Source organism: Triturus cristatus, chromosome 3_2, assembly GCF_964204655.1.
Source record: "Triturus cristatus chromosome 3_2, aTriCri1.1, whole genome shotgun sequence".
Taxonomy (NCBI): Eukaryota; Metazoa; Chordata; class Amphibia; order Caudata; family Salamandridae; genus Triturus; species Triturus cristatus.
The window spans coordinates 609,402,241-609,423,547 of record NC_140584.1 but is presented as its reverse complement, the minus strand read 5'-3'; the positions used below and the strand labels follow the sequence as shown (position 1 = coordinate 609,423,547).

Genomic DNA, 21,307 nt, shown 5'->3' with positions numbered 1-21,307 from the left:
TTTCTGTAGAGTGGACTAGATTTTTATATTCCCATAACATTCCTTCCTGCTAGTCAAGATTAAGGACAAAATAATAGACTCCTACGCTGGCTCGAAACATTGTCCCACAGCGTTCTGCTCCATTCCCCATGTTTGTTAGCCCTGTTGTGGAGCTACTTTAAGTCATCATAGATAGCTTGGGTACGAGAGTACACCAGAGCAACCTAAGGAGATCATCTGCACCAGGAATCCTACATTGAATGAACAGATAAAGAAGATTTCCGTGCTAGATATCCCAAAGCTATCTGCAACAAAATAGGCAAATGTGTCGCTACTCATAAATGTCCCCGTCCCCCCCTTGAAATCAGTGAGACCAGAAAACCTCCTTTGAGGAGGAGAGTGAATCCACCCTACAGCGGCTATATAGGAGTTCATACCTCTGAAGCTCCCAGAGGAAAGTTTACAATAGTGGGGCTGAATGTTGCTCTTTACTTCACAAATGTTGAAGAAAATGGCTAATAAGCTGTAGTGCTCGGAGGCACTTTTATATTACAATACTGATGGATCTGCTGAGCCAACTCTCCATAATAATTCATATTTGTAGAGCGCGAACATATCACCCCTTAAGGTTTCAAGGCACTGGGGCCGTCGGGGAGAATAAGTGAGCTATTACCCAGAGTCACATGAGATTAAGCTGTGCTGCTGCCGGCCCAGGGGGTCGAACTGTGAGCCCCATGCTCCGAGGCAGCTGCTCTGGCCTCTGCGCCACACCTCTCCCATGTGCACTTTCCCATGCCGCTGCGCCACACCTCTCCTTTCATGCTGTCTTGGCCTGTGAGACTACCCTTGTGGCTGGTCTCTCTTCTCTAGCTTACTCCTTTCAAGCTGTCTTGGCCTGTGAGCTGCTGGCCTCTCTTCTCTTGCTCACTCCTGTCATGCTGTCTTGGCGTGTGAGCCTAGCCTTGTGGCTGATCTCGGTTTTCTTTCTCACTCCTTTCATGCTGTTTTGGTCTGTCAGCTTACCCTTGTAGGCTGGTCTCTCTTCTCTAGCTCACTACTTTCATGTTGTCTTGGCCTGTGAGCTTACCGTTGTGGCTAGTCTCTCTTCTCTAGCTCACTCCTTTCATGCTGTCTTGGCCTGTGATCTTACCCTTGCTCTGGTCTCTCTTCTCCAGCTCTGGTTCCATCCCTGGCTTGTCCAGAGTGGAATGGAGCTAGTGGGCTGGTCTAGAGGCAGGGCCGGACTGGGAACAAAAACCATCCCTGGCAGAGTGCTCGGCCAGCCCTCCGGGGAGGTGGGGGTGCGGCTGAGCTGTTTGCCAGGGCCCCTTTCGGCCGATTTTGATTACAGGGGTTGATATTGCAGCTATGCTGAAAAAATGTCCCTGTAACAAAAACGGCCCCCACCCTGGGGTCTACCAGGAAATGCCCGGTGCCCGCTATAGCCAGTCCGGCACTGGCTAGAGGATCTCAGAATAAAAATCAGGGCAACGCTCATGCCCACTGCTGGGTGACTGCCTACACTCATATGGTAGTCAAGCTCATGCCCCTACTTTCTCCTTTACCTTTGCTGTCGAGCTTTATTTTCGACCACACATTCTGTCTTAGGCTAACGTTACAATAAAGTGAAAAGGACACAGCTGTTTAAGCTACATTGTCAATACATCCCCACGAGTGCCCTCTTGCAGTAGAGTAGGTGGTAATCCTTTCTAGGATTTACTATGGCATTTCCTGAGCATTCCAAATGCAGGTGCTCGCCAAAATATAGTGCATTGACACCTCCCCTTCAAAATTCAATTACAAGCTGCAGCATTGCCGCAATCCTAGTGTAAAAAAAACTATTGATGGACAGAATGCAGAACAATGTCATACATTCACCCCAGTACAGAGATCTGGGCCTAAATCCATCGTTTTTTTGCTCACCATGCCATTCCAGTTTGGACTCAGCCATATGCAAATCAGTCTTGACCCTGTGCCCAATGGGAACAGTCCAGCCCAACCTGCCAGGCCAGGTCCTCCCTGGACTGGAAACAAGCATCCTAGGACGGGTTTCGGGGTTTCATCCCTCTTCAGCCAGGATAGCTTGATTCCAGTGGAATAGAGAGCACGGGACTCACGTCTGAGCATTCCCATCCCACTCGGGATGACAAATGCAAAAAGAACTATTGATGGGCAGCATGCAGAACAATGTCATACATTCACCCCAGGGCAGAGATCTGGGCCTAAATCCATCATTTTTTTGTTCACCATGCCATTCCAGTTTGGACCCAGCGATATGCGAATCAGTCTTGACCCTGTGCCCAATGGGAACAGTCCAGCCCGAACTGCCAGGCCAGGTCCTCACTGGACTGGAAACAAGCATCCTAGGACCGGTTTCGGGGTTTCACCCCTCTTCAGCCAGGATAGCTTGATTCCAGTGGCATGGAGAGCACGGACTCACGTCTGAGCATACCCGTCCCACTCAGGATGACAAATGCAAAAAGAACTATTGATGGACAGAATGCAGAACAATGTCATTCAATCAATCAATCAATCATAGCATTTGTAAAGCGCACTACATACCAGTGAGGGTCTCAAGGCGCTAGGGGGGGGATGCTGCTACTGTTCGAAGAGCCAGGTCTTGAGGAGTCTCCTGAAGGATAGAAGGTCTTCGGTCTGCTGTAGGCGGATGGGGAGGGTGTTCCACGTCTTGGCGGTGAGGTGGGAGAATGATCTGCCGCCGGCGGTCACTCTTCGGATGCGGGGGATGGTGGCGAGGGCATGGTCTGCGGAGCGGAGCTGGCGGGTGGGGGTGTAGAGGCTGAGTCAGCTGTTGAGGTACGCTGGTCCGGTGTCGTGGAGTGCCTTGTGTGCGTGGGTGAGGAGCTTGAAGGTTATCCTGTTGTTGATGGGGAGCCAGTGCAGGTCTTTCAGGTGGGGTGTGATGTGGCTGCGGCGGGGATGTCCAGGATCAGGCGAGCGGAGGCGTTCTGGATGCGTTGGAGTCGTTTCAGGAGTTTGGCCGGGGCTCCTGCATAGAGTGCGTTGCCGTAGTCCAGTCTGCTGCTGATGAGGGCCTGGGTGACCGTCCTTCTAGTTTCGGTGGGGATCCACTTGAAGATCCTGCGAAGCATGCGGAGGGTGTTGAAGCAGGAGGAGGAGACGGCGTTGATCTGCTTTGTCATGGAGAGTGTGGAGTTGAGGATGACCCCTAGGTTTCGTGCGTGGTTGGTGGGTGTAGGGGGTGCTCCTTGTGCCGTCGGCCACCAGGAGTCATCCTAGTCCGAGGGGTGGAGCCGAGGATGAGGACCTCCGTCTTGTCCGAGTTCAGCTTCAGTCAGCTGTTCCTCATCCAGTCGGCAACGGCTTTCATTCCTTCGTGGAGGTTGGTTTTGGCGGTGTGGGGGTCCTTGGTGAGAGAGAGGATCAGCTGGGTGTCGTTGGCGTAGGAGATGATGTTTAGGTCGTGCAGTCGGGCGACGTGGGCGAGTGGTGCCATGTAGACATTGAATAACGTCGGGCTGAGAGATGAGCCTTGGGGTACGCCGCAGATGATCTCGGTGGCTTTGGAGCGGAAGGGGGGCAGGCGGACGCTCTGGGTTCTTCCGGAGAGGAAGGAGGTGGTCCAGTCCAGGGCCTTCTCTTGGATTCCGGAGTCGTGGAGGTGTGCTCTTAGTGTGTGGTGGCAGACTGTGTCGAAGGCGGCTGATAGGACCAGGAGGATCAGGGCCGTGGTTTCTCCGTTGTCGAGCATGATCCTGATGTCGTCGGTGGCGGCGATGAGGGCAGTTTCGGTGCTGTGGTTGCTGCGGAACCCTCACTGGGATGGGTCCAGGATGTTGTTCTCTTCGAGGAATCTGGTCAGTTGTTTGTTGACAGCCTTTTCGATGACCTTCGCTGGGAACGGGAGGAGGGAGATGGGTCGGGAGCTCTTGAGGTCCTTGGGGTCTGCCTTGGGTTTCTTTAGTAAGGAATCTCTGCGTGCTTCCAGCTCTCCGGGAAGGTCGCTGTCTCGAAGGAGATGTTGATGGGTTTCCGAAGGTGGGGTGCGATGGTCCTACTGGCTTTGTTGAAAATGTGGTGTGGGCAGGGATCTTCCGGGGATCCGGAGTGGATGGTGTTCATGATCTTGATGGTGTCGTCGTCGTTGATGTTGGTCCAGGCGAGCAGGCGGTTGGTGCAGGTGGTGGTCGTGGGAGCGGGGGTGTCGGCTGTTGTCGGGGTTGGTGACGGCGTCAAAGCTGTCGTGGATATCTGCGATCTTGCTGTGGAAGAAGGTGGCCAGCGAGTCGCACAGTTCTTGTGATGGTGGGATGTCATTGGTGCTGGAGCTGGGGTTGGAGCGATGCTCAAGAGCTCTTTGCTGTTGTGTGCGTTGTTGTTGATGCGGTCTCTGAAGGCAGACTTTTTGGCGGATCTGATGAGTTGGTGATGTCGGCGGGTGGCGTTCCTGTGGGCTGTGTAGCTTTCCGGTGTTCTTTCGCGGTGTTCTTTCGCGGGTCCAGTTTTTTTCTAGTTTTCGGGAGGTTCGCTTGGAGGCCTGGAGGTCTTCGGTGAACCAGCTGGCTCTCTTGCTGGTGTGGGTGTTGGGGGGTTCTTGAGCGGGGGGAGGGTGTTGGCGCAGTCGTTGATCCATTGTTTGGTTTTGTGGGCTGCGGCGTCGGGGGTCGGTTGGGTCTGTGGGTGAGCTCTGGGCAAGGGCGGCGGTTAGCTGGTCCTTGGTGGTCATACAACCACCCCAGTACAGAGATCTGGGCCTAACTCCATCGTTATTTTGCTCACCATGCATTCCAGTTTGTACCCAACCATATGCAAATCAGTCTTGACCCTGTGCCCAATGGGAAGAGTCCAGCCCGAACTGCCAGGCCAGGTCCGCCCTGGACTCGAAACAAGCATCCTAGGACCGGTTTCGGGGTTTCACCCATCTTCAGCCAGGATAGCTTGATTCCAGTGGCATGGAGAGCACGGGACTCATATCTGAGCATACCTGTCCCACTCGGGGTGACAAATGCAAAAGGAACTATTGATGGACAGAATGCAGAACAATGTCATACATTCATCCCAGTACAGAGATGTGGGCCTAAATCCATCGTTTTTTTGCTCACCATGCCATTCCAGTTTGGACCCAGCTATATGCAAATCATTCTTGACCCTGTGCCCAATGGGAACAGTCCAGCCCGAACTGCCAGGCCAGGTCCTCCCTGGACTGGAAACAAGCATCCTAGGACCAGTTTCGGGGTTTCACCCCTCTTCAGCCAGGATAGCTTGATTCCAGTGGCATGGAGAGCACGAGACTCACGTCTGAGCATACCCGTCCCACTCGGGGTGACAAATGCAAGAAGAACTATTGATGGACAGAATGCAGAACAATGTCATACATTCATCCCAGTACAGAGATCTGGGCCTAAATACATCGTTTTTTTGCTCACCATGCCATTCCAGTTTGGACCCAGCCATATGCAAATCAGTCTTGACCCTGTTCCCAATGGGAACAGTCCAGCCCGAACTGCCAGGCCAGGTCCTCCCTGGACTGGAAACAAGCATCCTAGGACCTGTTTTAGGGTTTCACCCCCCTCTTCAGTCAGGATAGCTTGATTCCAGTGGCATGGAGAGCACGGGACTCACGTCTGAGCACACCCATCCCACTTGGGGTGACAAATGCAAAAAGAACTATTGATGGACAGAATGCAGAACAATGTCATACATTCACCCCAGTACAGAGATCTGGGCCTAAATCCATCGTTTTTTTGCTCACCATGCCATTCCAGTTTGGACCCAGCCATATGCAAATCAGTCTTGACCCTGTGCCCAATGGGAACAGTCCAGCCCGAACTGGCAGGCCAGGTCCTCCCTGGACTGGAAACAAGCATCCTAGGACCTGTTTTAGAGTTTCACCCCCCTCTTCAGTCAGGATAGCTTGATTCCAGTGGCATGGAGAGCACGGGACTCACGTCTGAGCACACCCATCCCACTTGGGGTGACAAATGCAAAAAGAACTATTGATGGACAGAATGCAGAACAATGTCATACATTCACCCCAGTACAGAGATCTGGGCCTAAATCCATCGTTTTTTTGCTCACCATGCCATTCCAGTTTGGACCCAGCCATATGCAAATCAGTCTTGACCCTGTGCCCAATGGGAACAGTCCAGCCCGAACTGCCAGGCCAGGTCCTCCCTGGACTGGAAACAAGCATCCTAGGACCTGTTTTAGGGTTTCACCCCCCTCTTCAGTCAGGATAGCTTGATTCCAGTGGCATGGAGAGCACGGGACTCACGTCTGAGCACACCCATCCCACTTGGGGTGACAAATGCAAAAAGAACTATTGATGGACAGAATGCAGAACAATGTCATACATTCACCCCAGTACAGAGATCTGTGCCTAAATCCATCGTTTTTTTGCTCACCTTGCCATTCCAGTTTGGATCCAGCCATATGCAAATCAGTCTTGACCCTGTGCCCAATGGGAACAGTCCAGCCCGAACTGCCAGGCCAGGTCCTCCCTGGACTGGAAACAAGCATCCTAGGACCGGTTTCAGGGTTTCACCCCTCTTCAGCCAGGATAGCTTGATTCCAGTGGCATGGAGTGCACGGGACTCACGTCTGAGCATACCCGTCCCACTCGGGGTGACAAATGCAAAAAGAACTATTGATGGACAGAATGCAGAACAATGTCATACATTCACCCCAGTACAGAGATCTGGGCCTAAATCCATCGCTTTTTTGCTCACCATGCCATTCCAGTTTGGAATCGCTTGGTATCGCTTTGTTCGCCCTAAGTTGGCAGGGTATGCCCAGACATGGGTCCCTTGCTCACTTTGCCACTGGATTCAAGATAGCCTGGCTGATGAGTGTTATGAACCCGAAACTGGTCCCAGGATGCTTGATTCCGGTCCAGGGAAGACATGGCTTGGCAGTTCAGGCTGGACTGTTCCTATGAGGCACAGGGTCAGACTGATTTGCATATGGCCATGTCTGAACTGGGGTGGTGGAGTGAGCTAAAGAATGATGATGGATTAAACCCAGATCAGTTGACTGGGGGTGAGTGTTTGATTTGCTCAAACGCTCCGTCCATCATCCCCTTTGGTATTGCAATCCTAGTGTGCCTATGTTGGGGTCTCATGGGATCTTTCTTGTCTTCATAGCCGTAAACCACAACTTCCACCGCTGTGTGGGGGAAAAGTCAACATTTACTTCAGCCGAAACATAATTGTAAAATGAACATCCAGCAACCAAAAAGCTAGGAATTCTGAAAGCAGCAAGCATGTGGAGTCCTTCCCTGGATGTGCCTCAAAACCTAGAATTTACTGCCAGCTGGTCTCTATCGAGCCTCAAACTTTGCTACTCTCTACCATTCAGATTTACTTGTAAACCCATAATGTAGATCTGGTACGCAGGAATCCACATATTCCTATTTGTTTATATCCTGGAACTGACGCGTTCTATTCTCAACTAACCTAGAATGCGTTTTATTTTTTTCTAAATTGCACTAACTTTGCTAACCTTCCTTGTGTCTTTTTTGTCTTTCTGTTTTGCAACAGGAGTATGTCATGATCGTGGTCTTCGGCATGGAGTACATCATCCGAGTGTGGGCTGCCGGTTGCTGCTGCCGGTACAGAGGTTGGCAGGGCCGCCTCCGGTTTGCCAGAAAACCATTCTGTGTCATAGGTAAAAACAGAACCATAAAATAACTGCGAAGTCAATGTTTGTATTCCTTCATTTTCCCCCTTATAAATATCTGTTTCACTTCCCCTTTACTTGCCAAGAATATATGTTTTCCCTCCATATGTTCCTCTTTTTTTACTTATTACTTACTTTTCTCTTTTTTCCACTCTCTCTCTCTCATCCGCAATCTTTCATTCTCTTTCTCTCTGCATATCTTTAAATTTCCCTTTCTCTAAATGCTTTTCCCTTTATAAGGTGAGGTATTTTTTGTTCATTGGAATGTATTGGGAATTTTTTATTTGCAGAACAAGAAGACTTTTCTCATGATGTAAGACAATTCCGCAAATAAGAATACGATATTCTTTCTTTATATGTAAATTATATTGGTCTCCTGCCATCTTGCTTCTCTTTTGACCTTTATGATTGCAGGAGGGCTCTAAAATGGCTGCTGAACCTTAAGGGCCTAATTACGAGTCTGGCAGTCGGAGCAAACTTGTGGATGCGTGGCAGTCCATTATGACTTGGGTGGTCGGCTGGCATGGGACCGCCTACGCAGACAGGGAACCTCTGTTCCCTGGATGTGGCACGGTGGTTCTAAAGCCACAATATGCTTGGTGGGACCGCCTACTCCCACCAAGTTTATTACGATTTTCCTCTCTGCCGTTGGTGTCATGGAAGTTCTGACTTCATGTACACTGTGTCGGAGAGGAAGCAACCCCTGTGTCTCCTCCGCATGTGGATGCACACAGGGGGCACTACATGTGCCCCCCTGAAGGGGTGGATTGGGATAAAAAATCCGCCCGGGCACACCCCAAAAAATGGCCCACATTTGCGTATTGCCTTTCCGCAAAACACTGCTTCAGCGAAGTTTCTTGAAAAGAAAGGGGGTGGGGAGGCATGTTTTATTAACTTCACCTAGAAAAAAAATGCACAGATTAGTTCACACTGCTGAGCCACACATGAATGCAAGTGAGACCACTTCTGCTCAGCCCCTTTGCCCCCGCTCAATCAGCATACATTAATGGGCCGGCCCAACGAGAGAAAGGGAGTGATACCTCCACACATCTGCCTCTAGAAAGGCCACTCAGGCACCCATTGGGCCACTGGCGGCATCCTAGCAGCCCACAGCTGGAACTCGGCTACCGGCCCTTCAGTTATTTCTCGAGTGCCTGCGTTACTAGTCCGCCCCGCCCCTCTGTGTGCATGCACACCAGTTCCTGCACAGCAATCACTTTCAAGTTCATGCAGTGCAGGAACCTTGTGTGGCATTCCCATTGCGGTGCCTTTTTCAAAGGCATCACCATCTTTGAAAGAGGCCCCGCAGCGGGAACTGTCATGCCGCCCGCCAATTAGACCACTTTTAAGTTGTAATCTCATTTTGATTTTAGCATGGATGCTGACTGTTTGGCTACATTACCAATTCCAATTCTACCCAAGTCCTGATAAGGACTCGAGGCCTATTCTGCTAGGGTCGAACTGCCATCCATATGCAATTGGTCAAACTAGAATCTCAGGATCTTTTTTCAGACCTAACAAATGCAAAATTATATACAGTTTAGAGTCTCTCCCCCTCTAGCCAGTTTCGCATCTTCCTCATAAATATTGTGGCAAACTCTGTTCACTTCCGAAATCGCTACTGACCTCATTTGAACATGTTTACTCTGAACACTGCACTGTCTACATAAGGCCCGGGAGAAATTCGAGTTAAAAAACCATAATCTATCATAATTTCTGAGATTTTGCTTTACACTTGTTATACGATATTCTGGAAAATTAACTTGGTCTTGTGAATAACGACCAATCACTTAAAAATCTTACTACCGGGGCATGGGAACAACATGAATGACCAGAACACAAGCACCTGTTGTTGGTAGCATCTTGTTTTTTTTGTTCTGTACTCCTCCAAAATTGTTGCTGTCCTATCTCATTTGATCATATTTTCACTGAGCCCTGTGCTGCCTGCATAAAGGCCCAGGAAAAAATTGTGTTGGACTGGCTCAATCTCTCTTGATTGCTGGCATTTTATATTGATACATGAACCAAAATTCCAACTGCCAATAATCATGAGGGTGCAACAGAACCCCGATATTTACGAGCCCCGAATTCAATAACTCAAAATGACCAGGTTGAACTTGGTTATCGATACACAGTTTATGTAGACATGTATCATTCCAATTACAGTACATGATATAGCAAAGGTTGCTCCATAGTTGATAATGTGACATAAAGTGCTCAAGGGTGTGCGAGTGAAGTGAAAGAATAGTAAGGAAAAACCATAAGGTATAGGTCCTATACAATATTTACAATGTTAAAAGATATGACCTGTCTAGCAAAGTACATGAAAATGAGTAATGAGGCCAACAAGTTGTGGTAGTGTAATTCAGTAATGAGCTTATCCACCACTAGGCTCAGACGTATATAGTACAGGTCGCTTTAGTACGAAAAAAGTCGACGTTGCGACCCCATGTGGACGAGGTGGTTCAATACCTTCTGCGGGGCCTTCCTTAGGGCCGATAGAACAACCTGCAAAGTAGTAAGCCAATGGTCACTACTCCGTCACAGTATAAGGGGGTATTATATTCAGGAAAATAACAAAGAATGCTCACCCATATTAAGACACTGTGGGATATACAGTGGAAGATAGTGGAAGTCGTGGGATAAGTAGCTCTAAGAACGAACAGAGGGGGACACAAAATTAGTTTTATTTATTTAAATGTGTACTTACCTCCGTTCATCCATATTCCGGTGTTTACATTTCCCCACCCCGCCCCTCCCTCGCCCCACCTCACTGCCCCACCGAACTCCCTCCACGGACCGCTACTGGTGGCCTCCTGAGAAGGGCCTGGCGCTTGCTTTTCTACACATTAGGCACTGCATCTTAGTCTGGATAGACTCTCCTAGGCAGTTTTATCGTTTAAAATTGAATAATCAGGCATTTGTCCATTCACTCTTACTCTTTTCTGTCTCTGCTTTTCTTTTCAGTCTCTTGTGTATATGTGTGTTGCTTGCTACATCTTTCTTTTGCTCTCTTTGAATTCAGAGTTGCCCGTTTCCCTTCTCCCTTACGTACCATGCTGTCTCTCCCCCAGTCTCTCCCAATTCATGCGTCCCATCCATTTCTCTCTCTCCACCTCTTCTATTCGTGCCCCCATCTCTCTCTCTTCATATCCTTCTGTCTTTGCCCCATCCCTTCTTTGTCCCCTTCTCGCCCCCTCCAGCGTGCCTCCTCCCAGCACTGACCTTCTATTCTTCAGAAATGCTTACTGTAGTGGTGGCTGATGCAGACAGATGTTTGTGTCCTCTGAGACCCTCATTCCCTCCCCGAGCGAGTCCATCATCCAGCCCCCCCTCATTCTCCACCCCTCCCAGCCTAACCAGGTGTGTAAGGCAGCCATTCCCCTCTTTGTCTTGCTTCGGTGTGGGGAGGGGGCATGTTTGAGGCAGGGCAGTGTTTGCTGGCGGAGGCCACGTGCGCACACCGTGGAGCCGGTGCTGTCAGAGTAATGAATTATCTGTATTAAACCTGCTTAGGGAGAAAACACAAAAACAGGCATTTCAGCAACTTCCGAGCCCTTCTCCCCAGAGTGTACGCTTCTCATGACGGGAGGGATTTACCCCCACCTCGCAGCCTTCGGTACCCTCCCGTAGTGGTACGTTGGTGCCAGAGGGGAGCATTCGGTACCCTCCCGTAGTGGTACGGTGGTGCCAGAATAGAGCACTGGGCTTGCGCCGCTTACTGAAGGATGTCCCCTAGGATGACGGTGCGACGTTCCAGCAGATTCCGGTGTGGAGAGGTAAATCGTGGCACGCACCGCAGGCCTCGTGCAGTTAGGTGGAGTGGAGCCGACAGTAAGAAGCGCTACCCTCGAGAGGGCCCTGCCTCTCTGTGAGATAAAGCTATGTGGTTTGCATACATGCGCTCAGAAACAGCCTGTGGGATGCACACGGCGCTATAATGTACTAGGGTTGCTAGCATAATATAAAACAACAAGTCATAACATATTTTACATACTAGATATGAATAATAAGGCAATATACGTTGCTGTTATGCATGCAACTTGCAGTTTGACTGCTGAGGGTTATATGTCTACTGCTCAGAAAATTTGAACGCAGAAGCACAGATTAAAAAACTTATGACAGAAACAAGTCTAACTATGGCTTCATTTTAAAAAAGCCCCAACGAAAGACATCTGAAGAGAAGACTTAAACGGAGAACAAAAGTTGTATGTTTGCATCTTCAGGCTGAACATGTGTTTCGCTATTTGAAACAAGATTTACTACAAGGGTGCAGGGATTCATGGGTTGAACGAAGGCCTGCTCGATTTTTTTTACGCAAAATTAATTTCGCATACTCCGACATTAAAGAGATACACGCGTTCACGTATTTTTTGTTTTTCCAATCACATTTTATGCGTAATTTTTCCTAAGGAGGACAACCGTGTAAGCGGATGTGTGCCACGGCTGCATGCACTGAACTAGCACTGAAGCAAATGCAAATGCAAGCAAGAAGCCACAACACAATAAACCATCTAGGTAAATTTGAAAATAGCTGATTTTATTCCAGAAAAATGGCACTATCCAGTATTGTGTGAGAAAAGCAAAAGTCAGTGTCTGTGTTAGATAAACTAAGTGGCAGTGGACATTTGAAGTTTATTTCTACTCTCCAAGAATGCTAAAATTCAAGGTTTGTGAGGATAAATGCTGCTTACAGGTTGAGGCCCCGGGCACTTCTTGCTAATACAACATCAAGACATTTTACTGGATCAAAGAGCAATGCAGTGAATAGACAAGATGGTGCCAGAATCCACGCACATCAAAGACCACTCAGCAGGGCTCCGGGCCTGGTGCTGTCTCTTCCAGAATGAATGCAACAGTGGAAGAAGAAGAGGACCTCTGAGAGATTACCAGACTGGAATAATGGAGCGACTAACTGGACACTGGAGTGACCACCTGCCAGGCATGGCAGTCAGCAGCAACGTGGGCCCCGCTATGAGGAGGCTTGGCCGGGTACCATGATGAAAGCCGTTGGGCCCAGGAAATGATTGAACCAGCTAGTGACGTTGCATAGTAGGGCCTTTCACCGCACCTCAAGAACAGCAAAAACGGCCCACAAAGAGGACTGGCATGCACAGGAGGTACAGAGCAGAAATAATGAATAAAAACACAACCACGGTCGTAGCTTAGTCAGTTGTCCCACTTATTTTAAGGTGAGAATTCTTTTTTTTAGGCAGGCATCACTGCACAGATGCCATGTGCAGGTGTAGTCTGGTGGCTTGCTCTTAGTCAACAGAATAAACTCCTGGCGCTTCCACTGTCATGCACAGTGTGATCTTAGATACCGGCATTACACTGTGGCGAGTACTGAGAAGCATCAACCCTTTGACCTTTAGAGAATGTTGACCCTGGTCATCACTGCATTGATAACAAACAATAAATGTGCCAAATTGACAGTGAACTTCAGATGTGTAAAAGCTTTCCAAGAACATCGAAGAATAAGCTTTGTTCGCACTAGCAAGCTCCACTGTTCATCTAAATATAGCTGCTTAAAGAGAACTTTGTTTCTGAATGAAAAATCACATATTTTAGCTTAAGCAACTATTGAGAAGGTTTTAGTGAAGATTTAAGGCTATGTCCAGATTATGAACCCTGACATACTTAACTCCTTCCACCCTCTCTGCCCGGTCTAGCATAAAAAAACAGGTTTTAGATGGTTTTAAGTTTAGCTATTATATTCAGAATTCATTAATTCAATAACACACACAGACTAACTCTTATTGCAGGGCAAAGACCTTCCCACTGACCCAAACATGTTTAGGCAATGAATAAAGCCCTGAAATCCCAGCTCTTCCACACCTAAATCATACACTGAATAGGACAGAGTCACTCAAGTGTCTTTACATCTTGAAGGAAGTCATCTCACTCCCCCAGTAGGAAAAATTATTGCTCCATTCAAATTGAATCTGGTGCTTTTGTGCGTTTTTGACATATTTATTACTTTACAGAAAAAAGAAGGAGCTACTGAAGGCTTACTTGAGGAGAACTTTCAAAATGTGTTCATTCTGCCATCTTCACTAGCTCAGGTACCTTTGTTGTTTGTACCCAAGAGAGATCAGGCTTTGCGTCTTCGGATTTATTATAGAGGTTTAAATGAAATTACAATTAAGTACCAATATCTTTTGTCTCTAATTAAGAACATGTTGGTGTCTACACAAAGAAAATGCATCTTCACGAAGCTTGATTTAGAAGGTGCTTCTCATCTTTTCTGTATGAAGGAAGGCAATGAGTTAACAATGGCTTATTGTAGCCAAATTGAGCATTTTTAATATAGAATAATTCTATTTTTCTGTATTTTTTTTTTTTAGAAAAGGTGATTACAGTATCATACCATATCGGTGAAGGCATATATCTAATAAATTACTCTCCCAAGAGAAATGTATCTGTAGATCATAAATCACAATCTAAAAAAGGAAATCTTTTACCCTGACAAGCCCTTTTCAACACATGCCCATCCATAGAAAATCTTTAAAAAAATCTTCATATTATCATTTTTACCTAGGATTGCTCTTATTTGGGTGTACATAAAATAGTGCTACTGGCTGTGGAGCGTTTCACTCAAAAACAGCATCTGTGAAGACTTAAAACTGGAGCCTACAAAAAAGTCCCAAATTTACTTTATGTTTAAATCTGCACATTATGCACAATCACTTTAGATAAGCCAGGTGACAGAAAACTGTGAAAGCTTAACGGCGTTTAGCTTTTTGTCTCTCTCTTTTTTTGGAAGTTTGGGGGTTTCACACACCAGGATAAATCATTGATATTCAGGGGTTTCGACATCTGGAGGAGAACCGAATTATCAAAACAAAAAGACTCAACTGACTGATGGTGTAGCAGTAATGCTAAGGATGCCAGATAATAATGCCATCAATCTGGGAGTCCGAATCCGCACTTGCTCTTGGGCAACTGTAAAATACTCGGTTTAACTCGGGGGTGTTTCTGGTTCCCTCACAAATGAACGTAACATTGGATCCAATTTGCCGAAAAAAACTAGGGGTGGGCGAAATTTTTATTTCTGCTTGCAGAATTGGAGGAATTTAGTAATTCCATGTTACTCTTGTAATGCGGTGGACTACTCTGCTGGTGGAATTAATCTGCAGTATTTGCTTTTTAAATAGACTGGATGAGGGAACAGTCCCTCTATGTTTGAAAACTTCTGCAGATTAAACTTTAATCTGCAGTGATTTTTAAATATAGAGCAACAGCTCCCTCTTCTGGCCTTGTTTAGAAACCACTGACTGCACTACTGTGCCTACCGCTCAACACCGTTACATACTGAGAGTTTATAAAACATATATACTCTGAGCATGTTAGGGCGCCATAAGTTATGTACAGCAGTGCATACATCTTGGTGCCCTAACATACTCTGAAGTAACCACTGCAGAGTATGTAAAGGCGTCCTTACATATTCTGCATTGATTACTGCAGAGTATCTAAGTGCACCAAGGGGTATACACTGCAGTGCAAAATACCAATGCACTAACAGCGCATCACCCTTGGAGCCATTACATTCTCTGTAGTGATTACTACAGAGTATGTATGGGCACCAAGGGGAATACACTGCAGTGCATTTGGTATTTGACAGCATGATTTCTTAGCACAAAATGCATCCTCGCATCCGTTTTTAGATGTGAGGGTGCATTTTGCCCTAAGACAATAGCGCCAAATTCACCCTCTCTGCTCCATCAGTGAATTCCACAGAATCTCATGGAATTTTAATGGAATTCTATGGAATTCCACAGAATCAAATTCCGCCAATTCTGCCCACCCTTGGAAAAAGGACTTTCTAATCTACTCGAAACAGCAAGAAAAAGAAATAATAACAAACAAAGAATCAACATTTTAATGAGATCAATCTTACCAAACATCGAAAGTGGAAACTGCCACCAAATTTCCAAAAGATTTTCCTCCTTCATTAGAACTGGGTTGTAATTATCATAAAGAAAATCTTCTTGTCTGTCAGAGAGATATATAGCTAAATATCTCTTAGACCCATTCTATAATTCCTTTTGAAAAGAGTCTGGATAAATTTTAAGGAGACATTAAGGAGTACAATTCTGTCCTAGCCTCATTTATCTTATAACCTTCCAACAATTTGAAGTCCTTAATTATTTGCAGGACCCTGTTTATGTAATCCACTGTGAGTGTTAAATACTGCGCAGCATCGTCTGCATTTAACTTAATTACAGAAGTCCCTGAAATGGTTGTTAAAAGTGGTCTGCTTTGACGCAGGGCTTGGGCCAATGGTTGAATAAACATAGCATATGATAATGGGGAGAGAGGACACCCCTGCTGGGTGCTTCACTCCAACACTTTTTCCCTTCCTTGTGCATTGATAATAATCAATTGTGCCCTTGCTCCCTGTATAAGGCCTATATTGACCTAATGAGTTACAATGGTAACCGTAATTTGCCCATAATATAAAATAAACATTTCCAACTCAAGAGGTCAAATGCTATTGCAGTTGTTCAGAGTTCGAGCCATTGGTCTTCCAATAGTGATTCCAAATAGTCTCTCTTATAAGTTGGCTGGTGCTCATTATCCTGAGACATCCCTTACTCATGACCAAGCTGTAGTTCCTTCTGGTAGACTGGTTGCACCTGCTTATTTTTTTTTAGATAGGATTAAAATGGCTCAAGAACAGATGGATTAAAAGGTACCTTGTTTCATCAGGGGCGGACTCTGATCCGAGTACCCGGTGTCTCCAAGTCTTTCTAGCGGTCCCTGTGTGCACTGGGAGCAGGCTGTCGGGGGTTAGTCGTCACGCTCGGCCCAGGCCTGTATCTCAGGTCTGCCTCCCTTTGTTATTTAAGGCCCCGCCACTCAACTAAACCTCACCAGGTCATGATGGGCGGGGAGGGTCATCATGGTGCTGCAGCAGGCTCTGTCCTTCTCCACCAGGGCTCAGCGCAGCAGGCCTTCACTTGTGCTGCTTTGGCTGGATCTGCACTGGGGAGTGCCCCGGTACCCGGCCTGCTCAACCCAGGCACCTCACACCCTTTTTGTGACAGCAGCTTAGATCTCCCAGGGTCCATCCATGTGGGCACACCAGCGGGCTCTTCCCGACTCTAGGCCTGGGACGCGATACACGACGGAGGCCCCTGCCACTTATTGTCTAGCAGCCGTCACCTTTCATCAGACAGGGGTCTTGTCAGATTCTCCTGGGACTAAGCTGAGCCAACCCAGGAGACACAGCAGCAACCAACGGATTTAAAGACGGATATACTGGGGGAAATGGTTGCGGACAGCCGGAGATCGCTCAAGCTGCGGCCATGTTGCTCGGGAGTCAAACCCCCCCCCCCACCCTTGTTCTCCATTTTTTGTCCCTGAATTTTGCTTTGTGTAGCTGGATTACATTTTTTTTATTTTTCTTGGCTCTTCGCCTATTTCAGATATCAGGGGAGTTTGGTGCCTGGTTTATCCTCTGCAACATAAATCTAATTTTACAGTCAAGCATTATCGAATTGCTAAGGTTTTTTTTTTTTTTTACTTTTATTTTTTTTTCCTACTAATTGGTACCCTCTTGAGGAGACACAAGAATCCTTTCACAGGTGGTATAGGATACTGGATGACAATGTGGTTAATGGAAAGCGTCACCTTTTCCTCACGCAATGTAGAAGGAAACTGAAGCGTCCAGTTATCCTTGATACTCCCTGGCTCTGAAATCACCTACAAAAGCAGTAAACGAACAAGGCTTGCCATCCACAAGTCTAGCAGAGTCAATTAAACATAGGTTTTCTCAATTTTCCTAAAAAATGATGATTCTCAATAATTCTTATGTTCAGTAGCAGCCTGTTCCATAACTTAGGGGGTGATTATGATGACAGTGAATCTGCCACAGGCAGCCTGCTGGTGGTGGGTTCACCGCCATTGTGCGACCATTCTCCTCCCGCCAGATAAGGATGGCGGGCGGACTGCTGGCGGACGGCAAGCCTGTCCACCACGGGTCCGACACAGGCAATCACTACGATTGCCTGTTGGACCCGGCCACCATAACAGGCACCATCCGCAACATTAGGATGCTACATTCCGCCAGCCTTTGAATGGCAGTTCTTCTGCCATTCAAATGTTGGCGGAGATTGACTTTGGGGACCCGTTGCGGCCCCCCTTTGTGCAGTGGTAATGCAATTGTGCACTTGGAGTTCCCTGCACCAGGGGGCAGGCACTGAGTGGTGCCTGCCACGTAGTGCAGGGAAATGCACAACATGCTTTTTTGCCATTGCGCGGGTGCTGCAGCCAGCAGCACCCGCCTCAATGGTAAACATGCACAATGCGACCGCCACAGTGGGGGTCGCATCATAATTGCATGTGCGGGACTGCCGCCATATGGCCAGGTGGTCCTGATTCCCGTGACGATGGCGGACAGACTCAAGTCCGTCCGCCATCATAATCACCCCCTTAGTTTCCTTTTTTACAGGACAGTTAAACCTTCAATTAAACACTTCTTATTTGTTGAGACAGTTACCACAATAGGATTGGGCATAGACCGGGAATATTAAAGTTCAGAAAAGGTGCAATAAGCATTTTAAAGAAGTTAGCTGGTGTGTCTCTATAAACACTGTTCAGTGGTCATTCTGAGTGCCCCTGTGAATGAGACCGTATTTATGCCAATTTTTACATTTTGAGTTCAACGCAAACTGCTGTTAAATGCAATATATTTAAGCACACACATTTTTCCAGGTACAACCATAGCCATTTTTGTGGGGAAACAATTATGAAAAGTAAGAAAACACATGTTTTAACCATTTGGTACAGTTACGTTGTTGGTTATCCCCATTTTTGACATACACCGTTGGAACTGCCCATTTAAACTGCCTGCAGGTAAAACAGCAATAGTTGGTAATTCTATTCCCCCTTGATGGTCTTATAAGGCACAGTTCCTGACCAACTCGAAATTAGGGGCTCAGATTGTTAATTCATGGTGCCAAAGAGCATCATAGTCCAAGGCTGGTTGGAATTCTCCGCACACTGAGACTCCTATCTAACCTATTCCTGCTAATGATCGCAGCTGTGATAAATGGTTTTCCCACACGTGAAGAGGTATCGGAATTGCATATATAAGCATTTTTGCTTCTTACTCATTATTTTTTCAATAAATGTATGTACATACATATTTTTTTTTTTGCTTATAAAGTCGTTCCACACAGATCATCTATTCTGTATGCCTGGGTTTCCATCCTTGCCTCTAACTCTCTGCTTGGTACATTCTGTTAATAGCCTATTTCCTTTAACCCACAACGTATAGTTCGATAAACTACGTCGCCAGAACAATTTGCGTTTTTAAGTTTCGACTACTAGACAGCACATTTCCTGCCTGCTGCGAAATATATTGTGGACTTGCAAGAACATACAGGAGCTTGGGTGCCACTCACTTCATTTCATTGGTTGTCTTTCCTGTCATTCTCATTTGCCTGCATCTTATTCATGTGTCAGCTTATCAGTTTTGTGTTTTTTCCTCCCATGGACATAGACTCTTTATCATCTATTTTGATTGTGTTGTGTCTATCCTTTCATAGTTTGCTTTTTTTCTTTTTGATTAAGCACTCCATGTGAGTGCATGTGTTTTCCAATGGCCTCCCTTGTTTACTTCTCTTCCCTGCACACCATGATGCTCTCTGTCACCCATGGGTTCCTCCTACCCCCTCCATGTTGAGTTTGCCCTCGTGTACTTCCCTGCTCATTGGATTCTCTCATATTTGCTTCTACCCCACCCACTCCATGTTGCTGTCTTTTTCCAGCATGCTTCCCCCAGTACGCAAATTTACTATCTCCCTGTTTTGCCTGCTTTCCGCCACCTGCTTTCTCCATGTCACTTCCCCTCTCCCATGTTCCTCATGATGCCCCTCCCCCGACCTGCACCCCTGTATTGCATCCATTTAAAGTTGTTTATCATTGGGGCGTATGGCTAAAAATCATTGGCAAAGTCCCTAAGGTGAGACATATTGGCTTCGCCAATGCTTGTTCTTTTTCTTTCTCTTCTTCCCTGTGTGCTGGTATTCACATAATTTACATGCAATATATTCCTATCAAACCCCCTTAAAAAAAAGGAATGCATTTTCCTAAGGTATCCACAGAACAGTCGTTGGAATCACAATAGGATTTGATGCAATGATCATGCAGTGAATTATCAGTATACACATGGCATCTCCCCTCCACCCCTGAGAAGTAGACCACAGTGCTGACTTTTCACTGTCCATAAACAATGGAAGACCTGTCTGAGTGCCAATAAGGGTGTCACACATAGATGGACTACTGCATACTGCATTACTTTGTATACTGCCCTGTGTTCACATTGCGCGCCCTCTGACTCGAACTGAGACCTACCTCACGATTCATCCTAGAGCACTGACACCCATTGGCCTGAGAAGGAATACCATCTAGAGCCCCACCCTCTCAGTTCTTCATCAGTCATGCAAAATGGGACGCAGCGACCCCAAACAAAAGAAGCTGGTGTCTGACCTAATCAGGGGTCCCAGGCGTCAACACTCCTTATCTGACACAGACAAGCATCCCCATACAGCCTCTGCTACTATATCTTTCGATGGCCATAAGCCATCCTGGTGGAGTTGCATTCCAGGTTTCAGTCAATCAACACTTGCTTTGACACCCTCAGCAGCCGCGTAGACAGTATGGGGGAACACCAGGATTGCCATACTACTCGTCTAGATGAGGCAGAATGTAGAATCTCTGACACGGAGGATGATGCTTCCAGCATCGCAAAGCACCTGGAAAAGGGAAAACGCCTGCTCACAACCACCAAATGAAGACCTTGAAGCCAGATCTAGGCGAAATCACCTTCGTATCATAGGCGTAACCGAATCCACCAACATGGGATACCGAGACATCTTTGTGGAGGAACTACTTACCGATCTCTTCAGCCACCAGTATTTCACTGATACTTTTGTGGTGGAAAGAGCACACAGGTCATTGGGCCCACGCCCCTGCTAGGCCTCCCCCATGCCCAATTTTAGCACCTGTCTTCAATTTCAAGGACAGGGACACAGCGCTTCACTTGGCCTGAGAGTTTGGCCTCCTTTAATTCCAGGACTCAACACTGTCCCTGATCCTGGACTTTACACTTGCTGTGCAAGATGCAAATTATCTGATGTTTAAAAACACCCTTCGAAAGCAAGGTCAAAAGAACAAATGCTATACCCGGTGCACCTTCGTGTAGAGGTCAATGATCGGCATCAGAGATTCACAAATCCTGCGGAGGTGGTCCAGTTTTATAAACAACATGGCAGAGGCAGTGGTTCCTCACGACACAGGACTCCAAATAGCTTGCCTACTGCTATTGCCTCTGCATTCCTACATGACCCACCAGACTGAGGTAATCTACACCATGACATCTTGAACTGTCACTGTTTGAAAGGCTACTGAACTCAACTCTTTACTTTGTTGTGAACTGTCATCTCTCCACATGTGCCTGCCATATCTAAACAACAGCTACGGACCACTGTCACTAATGATCTTCAACAACTCAGAGCGGGTATTACCCCCCTGAAGCGTTGCCACCCCTCTGAGGTGTACATCTGAGTGTTTGATTTCTTGTTCAATCTATGTTTGACTGGGACTCCCCAGTTCTTGGTATTACTGGTGTGGGAGGGGAGAAGGGTTATTGTTGTATTGT

General features: G+C 47.0%; 1 protein-coding gene across 2 annotated transcripts in view; it reads left to right on the top strand.

The window, feature by feature from the left end:
- KCNQ4 (potassium voltage-gated channel subfamily Q member 4) overlaps positions 1–21,307 on the top strand; it is an 821,604-nt gene that overhangs the window by 604,487 nt on the left and 195,810 nt on the right. For both annotated transcript variants that reach the window (XM_085648482.1, XM_085648483.1), the window contains exon 3: positions 7,500–7,626. In XM_085648482.1, the coding sequence (XP_085504608.1) occupies positions 7,500–7,626 (127 nt within the window). The remainder of the gene's footprint in view (positions 1–7,499; positions 7,627–21,307) is intronic.